We start from the raw sequence: 7,503 nt of genomic DNA, 5'->3' as shown, positions 1-7,503 counted from the left end.
GAAGGGGAAATGGGACTGACCACTGTGGAGCCAGCCATTCCTTCACTCGGAGAGTCTACCAGCCCCGGGGGGGATCAGCTGTCCTGGGGTGACTAGCCTGAGGTGACAGGTGTCAGACAGATGGAAGCAGAACTGAGGAAGTATGGTTAGAGCCCACCCATCAGCACATGGACCATGAGACTGTGCGTGTAAAATGCAGAGAGGCAGGGGTAGGCCGAGGGAGGTGACTCAGGATGTTGGCAGTGCCGCCCCTGCAGGGACGGCATGCTGCCGTTCCCTTCTGCCTCCTATGATGCTCTTCATGCGAATTCTATGTGAACGGAGAAGAATTATTTTTATACGGGAAGAAACAGTCTGACCCACATACATGGCTCCTAGGGGGCCTGTGGCCTGGCCCAAGCCCCTGCACCTGGAGCCCCGCATCTACCCCATTTCAGGACGTGATTCAGGTGCTGTGTCTTACTCCACAGCACTCTAAGATGAGATGGGAAGAGAAGGGGGGGTGGGGGAAGTACTGGGTAAGATCGGGCCATGAACAAGCCTAGGCTGCGCTGAACACGTTGCCCTGAGGACAAAGCTCCACGGTCAGGCTCAACCCAGCTGCCTCCTCAGCCTGTGTGAGAGGCTCTAGCCAGGACTCAGCCGCTATGCAAAGGGGGAGGTCCAGCGTGGAAGACTCAGGACAGACAGACCTGGAGTCCTACCCCTTCTCAGCACTCCTCACCAGAGCAGTACTTTAGAACCCTCACTGAATTCCCCCCTGACAGGTGGCCAGGGGCTTGCTTCCCCAGAACTAATGGAATTTCAGTTCTGAGAGTCCTATGATCCCAAAGGCCCAGTTCTCCCCGCATGGTCCCGAGTCATGAGTCATTCCCATGCCTCGTTGCCTCCTCATCCTGTGCTACTCATAGGTCTGAACTGACTGGATTCCGTCCTCTGGCTCCCACAGTCTCTGACAATCACAATTCACTGTGTCCACAGCTGCCACCTCTCAATGCTCAGAACACTGGTTATGTGTGGAGGTGGGGGGGTATTAGACAGATGGTCCACCCCAGCCACGTGTTACCCTCCCCCAAGAATATATGTTGACCATTCTCCTTTCTAGCTTGTAGACTGCCTGCAGTGGGGGGACAGAGGGTCTGGCACGTGTGTTTGTATGTGTGTGCATGTGCATGTGCATGCATGCATGTGTGTGAATATGTGTCTACGCTCCCACTGCATATGGTAGAAAGAGGAGAGGAGAGACGAGAGTTTGGGCATGGAGAGAATGACCAAGCTGATGCCCAGACATGGCCCAGGTACCTTCAGCCTCCAGAGTGTTTCTTGATTTAGTCATAATCCTTGAGAGGTCAGTTAAATGGCCAAGAGGGGGAGCCCTGCCCCCGCCCCGCCGCCCGCGACCTGCCGCCCCTCGCTTGGCCTGACGAGTCGGCACGGCTGTCCCGAGCGCCATGTCGGGTTCTTCCAGCGTCGCCGCCATGAAGAAGGTGGTTCAGCAGCTCCGGCTGGAGGCCGGGCTCAACCGCGTGAAGGTTTCCCAGGCAGCTGCAGACTTGAAACAGTTTTGTCTGCAGAATGCTCAACATGACCCTCTGCTGACTGGAGTGTCTTCAAGTACAAATCCCTTCAGACCCCAGAAAGTCTGCTCCTTTTTGTAGTCATGTATCTTGAGATTTCTCAAACCACTTTTCATGAACCAGTGGACATTCAAGAGAACTAAATTTGAAGTCTGTACAAAAGCTTCTCTATAACGCGTGCCATAATATACAATCTTCTACTTGTCAGATCTTAACATCTACCTCTCTGAATTTTCATGGATTTCTGTTTCACAAGGTTTAACTATTTTATATACACTGGCTATAGCATACAATAAAACAGCATACAAATTTCAAAAAAAAAATGGCCAAGAGGACTCCCCCCCCCCGTGTGGAAACCATACATATTACATTGCTTAGAAAGTACAGAGAAGCATATAGTAGCTAATGAATTTGATTCACTGTCGATAGAGTCCATACATGTTCACAAACACATGCTAAAAACTATAATACCAGACATTGTAGTTAATGGATAATTAAGAAGGCAAATACTTAAAATCACTGTTTTTACCCTTTTTTCCCCTTGGGTGACACTCAGAATTGGTTATTGCAAAGATAATGGCTTCCTGCATGAAGGAGAAGTTTCTGGAATATTCTACAAGTCAAGAAGGCATTTGAGAGGAAGGAGCCAGTGTTGGCTTCAAGAAACGCATTTTACAGTTTCCTACAACTGCTTAAATTCCCTCCCTTGAACCAACAGCCAGCTCTGTCCTTTGTCCAGTGTTCACGCTGGTCTGATTGTTCAAGCAGAGGCCACACCTCCACAGTAACCTCTCATAACCATGCCCCCAAATTTCACCTTTACAGTTCCCCCTAGAGTATAAAATAACACCTCAGAAGTCAGGAGAGCAGCAGCCTATATTTTGTGCAATGTAGGAGATGAAGTCAAGTTTCAAGCACGCTAGCTAAGAGCCCTGCATTGAGCTGCACCCAAGCCCCGGAGCCAGTCTTGACACCTCAAGCTCAAAGCTTGACAACATCATCTCCGTTTCCCCCCAAAGGGTGAGAGGGATCACTCTCTTATCTCCATCCTTTGCTCAAAATGGTGGTCCTCAGCAAGGCTCCTGGAGTCTGTCAGCACGAGCCGCATAGCCAGATACTGAGATCGGCTAACCCTCCCCCATGGAGTCCACCTTGGATGCATCGTGGCTGATGGCAGAAGGCTTAGCTGCTCTGCATCCTCCCATCTCAGAATCAGAGGATAAGCTGTTGTGTGGGCTCTGTGCAGGAAGCTGTCCAACTCTGGAGGTCCTGGGGCCTTCCTCCACAAGCTCAGCCCCAGCTCCCCTAAGAACAGCACAGCCTCACAGCAGAGGCTCCAAGGAACTCAGTTGCTCCTGCCAGCTACTACTTGCCCCAAAGTGCTTCATCCCATCAAGAAGTGCGTGGCTCCCAGCAGGCAGGTGCCAAGTTTAGGTTCCTGAATGGTCCTGTTGAGCAGTCGTGGGCCAGAAGGGGAAATGAGTTGGGAACGTTTCCTATCCTTTGGGTTTTTGTTTTTCTAACACAGCATAGTCAGTGACAGCTTCTGGGCCTCTGGAATATTCTGGCACCACTACTGAAGTCATTTTGGTTCAATGACGGGAGGTCAGTATGGTCCTGGAGGGGTCAAGAGTGGATCTGAACTGTGACGAAGCCACCCTCCGCTGGAAACATACCTTTCCACTGCAGACCATGAGACTGCTGACACCTGAAGCCATCTTGGATCAGTGATGGGAAGCCAGCATGGCTGAGCTGTCCTCGATGGGTCAAAAGTAGACCTGAGCTATGACTGGCAGCCTTATGGAGAGAACCCACCCATTCCTCTGCTGGGAATGTACCCTTCCACTGTAGACGTTGAGACCAGTCCAAGCAAGTCAGGCTTGGGTCTGCACTGTATAAGGAGGAATTCTGGAACTCTGGGTATGTGTGTACCTGCTCCCCTGGGTATGCTGGTGCCTTCCTCTGAGCCACCAGGCTCTTTCTGTGCCCCTGCTCACCTTCATACAAGTGACTGACTCCCTCGGTGTCACTGCCACAGGGATCAGTCCTTGAACTGCTGGAAGCTACATCGCCGTTAGCCCTGGGAATGCCCTCTTTTGTAGAACATCTTGGTAGCTCATTTGAATGCCAAGGGGACCCAAGGCATGGACTTTCAGACTCAGGGGGTGGCAGAAAGCAAGAAGTCAACTCAAAGTGGGGTCTTTAGTGGGGTCACGGCTGCCCTCCCTCCCTCTTCTTCTGATCCTGGGGGAGAGGTTCAGGCACAGAATTCTGAGGCGTTCATGGAGGACGACTCAGAGACCTCAGAGGAGTAAGAACCCTGAGTATTTCTCTTGGTATCTATTTCTGGCCCAGTCACCACAGCTGAGAGGCAGGGCCACCTTTATCTAGCTTGGGCAATGTGCTTAGTTACAGTTCAGTCAATGGTTTTCAATATGGGTTTCACCCCAGCATCATAGCTGGCAACACCTGATCCCCAAGAGAAGGGGCACTGCACAGCCAATGAGATTTATAATGCCAGGCTGGTGACCACGGCCACCAGCATCCCTTGAAACTGGCCTCTAGTGTGAAGACAGGGTTTTAGCTGTGTAGACTCCAAGGAGTCCCTTCCATGCATCACCTCTCCTCGTATAGTGTGGGTAACTTTGGGCAGCATCAAGGGTCCACTTCCAAAGCCAAAGGTCAAGCTGACCATAGGCAAAAGACATACTTTACATTTTTTAATGTCTTGGCTGGGGAGACTTATCTCAAGATATGTGAAAGTTACACAAAATTCCCACACAAACGCAGTTGAGCAAGCCATCCCACTTGCCCCTGGGGCATCATGGGTGCTCTGACGCTGTGACCGCCGGGCCCTTCAAGAGCTGCTTACTGACCCTAAGACAGATTCCACTTTCCACACTTCAGTCCTTCTCGGAACACGACGAGCTGCTGACAGATCCAAAATGTGCTCCGGGTTTTCTACCCAGGCCGCTTGGCTCCTGCGTGTCAGCCGCCGGGTTCCCAAGAGGCTGTGGTGCCACTTTCTACCTAAAGTAGACAGATAAGGTCAGGGTTTTGCTGCCTGGGGTGAGGACCACCCAGGCAGCTTCCTGACCCATTTGTCATGGTCTGGGAGCCATCAGACTATCTCAGGAACATTCCACTTGGATTCCACCAAGGCCCAGAGTCCAGGCGTTGGCACAAGAGGATGGAATTGGTTTACCAGTTCCTGCCAGGGGCCTATGGCTGAGGGCCAGGAAGGAAGCGCCAGGGCTGGTTCCTAGGCTCCTGCAATGCCAGTGGGCATCACTGGCACCTCCTGATACGTCTGAGCAGGGAATTCCCATTTCCAGCTGGTACGCATGTCTTGGAAGAGACATTAAGTAGATAACCTCCCCCAGCAATGGTCTGATTGAGAATCCCCATGGTAGGGACTACTCATTCCCCCAACAAATCAGGCCTGGATTGTTAGACCATGCATCTAGAGCATTCTCCAGTGTTCCCACCATCTCCCTCCCACTCAGAGCAACCAAGATAGAGGAAGAGCTAGAGGAGAGGGACCCGTGTGGTTAGAGACCCATGGGGGCAGCAGAGGGGGTCACGCACCTCCAAATCAAGCTAGTTCTCACCAAGTGTCTGCCTCGAGTTCCCTCTGCACTGGGGAAACTTTTGGAAGGTGGACCCTGATGAAATGCACCTGGACTTCGGGGCGGGTGGGAGAGGGCGCTCTGGACTGAAGGGGTGGCGGAGAGTCAGTGAGCCCTTGAGAGACAGACCCACAGGGACTTCAAAGGAGACCAAGGAGGAGTGAGAAACGTGAGTGGAGATGTGGAAGTCTTCGTCCAGGGCTGCTTCACAGGAAGGAGGAAGCGGAAATGAGAGAATGAGAGGAAGTTTCCACGTGTTACAACAGGCCACAGCACGTGCCCTGTAAACATGACCAGACCAAAAGACTTGACCTGTACATATCCTCAACATGGTGGGCACAGGATTGGCCATAAATCATGTTCCTTCTGGTCTGTTTGGGTAGCCTAATTTTTTCTTCTGCCCTCCCAGGCCCAAGGGCCTCTCCATCCACCCAGAGGCCCTGTGGGAAAATGTGCAATTTCTTCCTCAGCCTCAGTCAGACACACAGTCCTCATTACCCTCCCACAGGGCTGGGGACCAAGGACTTAAGCCATAGCCCCTAAGTGAGTTTTGAGGGCCTGGGCAGCTGACATCCTTCCTCCTCCCCACACTGTATCAGAATCAAGCACTTGTCTAGGGGAGTTCACACTGTTTCCTTCCAAATCCCGCTCTGCAACACCAGTGGTGGGGGTGGGCACCTGAGGAGTGAGGAGAGGCTCCACTGAGGTGCACCCAGGTCTGGAGACACTCCTCAGTGTTCTGTCAGCGTTTAAAGAACACAACCAGAGCCCCACAGTCCTGGGATCCTGGCTCCTCCGGTAGAGTGTATCATGACTCCTAGGAGATGCTTTCTCAGGAGATATTACCAAGAAAGAGCAGCCACCGGACCCCATGGCTCTGTGATTCTTCTGGAATGTTCGGGAAAGAGACCTGATGGCAGGGAGCTGTCCCCCTGCCCAGAAAACTCCACTGGCCTCTCTTAGCACCTGGTAGAGGCTGGAGAGAGCAGGCCTTAGACCTTTCTTCTTTGTCTTGTGTGCCTATGTGGCTCACTCAGCAATGCCCACTGCGCCCTCCTGGTCTTCAGCACGGCCATGTGAGAGCCTGGGGTCTAGAGTGTCTCCTGAATTCTCACAAGCACCCTGTCTCTCAGAAGTGTTGGGTTAAGCCTAGGTTGGTCTCTCTGTGATGTCCCCCGCCCCAGGTGCATGCTGGGATTTGTCTGTGTGGTGTGATGCCTTGAGGCTGAGCACCTCTTCATTCACTGCTCAGGGCCTCCTGCAACCTTCCTCCTCCTCAAAAATCTGCTTCCTTCCAGTTCCCTGGGGGCATGGAGATGATGAAAGTGGGGTTCAGGCGGAGTTGTGGAAGGGCTGTCGACACTCAGGAGACCCCCCCTTCGAAATCCTTCTCCTCACGCCATCTAGAAAGAGCCGTGTTAGCTTTTGAAGGGCAGCGGTGTGTGAACACCACTTAAAGGATAACTTTGGATTATTTTCTTAATGGGAAAGCAAACATTTATGTCTTATACACCAAAGGGCCTGCTGGAGTGTGGGAATATTGACTCTCAGGGCGCTGGCCTCTGTGGCTGTGGGGCTCAGGCAGGGAGAGAGGAACTGCGGGCTGCTGGCTGCCTTGCTTGACCACCACAAGCCAAACACTTGTTCCTTTGTCCCTGGGCTATGAAGGTTATGGCTGGGGCTGGGGCTGCGGCTGTGGCTGGGGCCTGGGCCATGAGCTACCTACCAGTCCTGCTTTCCTGTGAACAGCAAAAAATGCCGGGTGTGTAGTGCCAGCGTCGGTTCAGGTTTTTGAGTAGATCCATCCTGACTGACACTTTCTTTGTTAGAAACAGGATGTCAGGTGGAATGGGGGCAGGTCCTTCCTCTCCGATGCGGACATCTTGGCTGTGCCAGATGTAAATCCCTGCTTGGAGGGCTATGAAGATGGCCCAGCTGATAAAGCGCTTGCCTTACAAGCACAGGGGCCTGAGTGCCATCCCCACACTCCCTGTGAAAAAGGCTCGGTGTAGTGCATGCATCTACAATCCCAGCCCTGGAGAGGTGGAGATAGACGAGGCCCTGCGACTTGCTGGCCAGCCGGCCTCGCCTACTTGGTGAACTCCAGGTCAGTAAGAGACGCTGTCTCAATAAAGTGGAGTGGACGATGCCTGAGGTTGTCCTCTGACTTCTACATGTTTATGCACACAAGTGAACTCGCACCAGCACACATGTATACTGGAGTACACACACACACACACACACACACACACACACACACACACACACACATATTGCCTGTGCCCTGCTCTGCAGCC

The 7,503-nt window shown here is 52.6% G+C and overlaps 1 protein-coding gene across 1 annotated transcript; it reads left to right on the top strand.

Annotated features, from left to right (window-relative positions):
• The first annotated feature begins 1,377 nt into the window (after positions 1-1,377).
• LOC128114033 (guanine nucleotide-binding protein G(I)/G(S)/G(O) subunit gamma-5) lies at positions 1,378-1,792 on the top strand. The gene has a single exon (XM_052743873.1). It carries the CDS (start codon positions 1,452-1,454, stop codon positions 1,656-1,658), a length of 207 nt encoding a protein of 68 aa, XP_052599833.1. The 5' UTR covers positions 1,378-1,451; the 3' UTR covers positions 1,659-1,792.
• The last annotated feature ends 5,711 nt before the right edge of the window (positions 1,793-7,503 follow it).

This window comes from Peromyscus californicus, unplaced genomic scaffold (assembly GCF_007827085.1).
Source record: "Peromyscus californicus insignis strain IS unplaced genomic scaffold, ASM782708v3 Scaffold_19__1_contigs__length_69161282, whole genome shotgun sequence".
Classification (NCBI taxonomy): domain Eukaryota; kingdom Metazoa; phylum Chordata; class Mammalia; order Rodentia; family Cricetidae; genus Peromyscus; species Peromyscus californicus.
The sequence above is the reverse complement of the archived record's forward strand: the minus strand, read 5'-3'. Positions and strand labels throughout refer to the sequence as shown.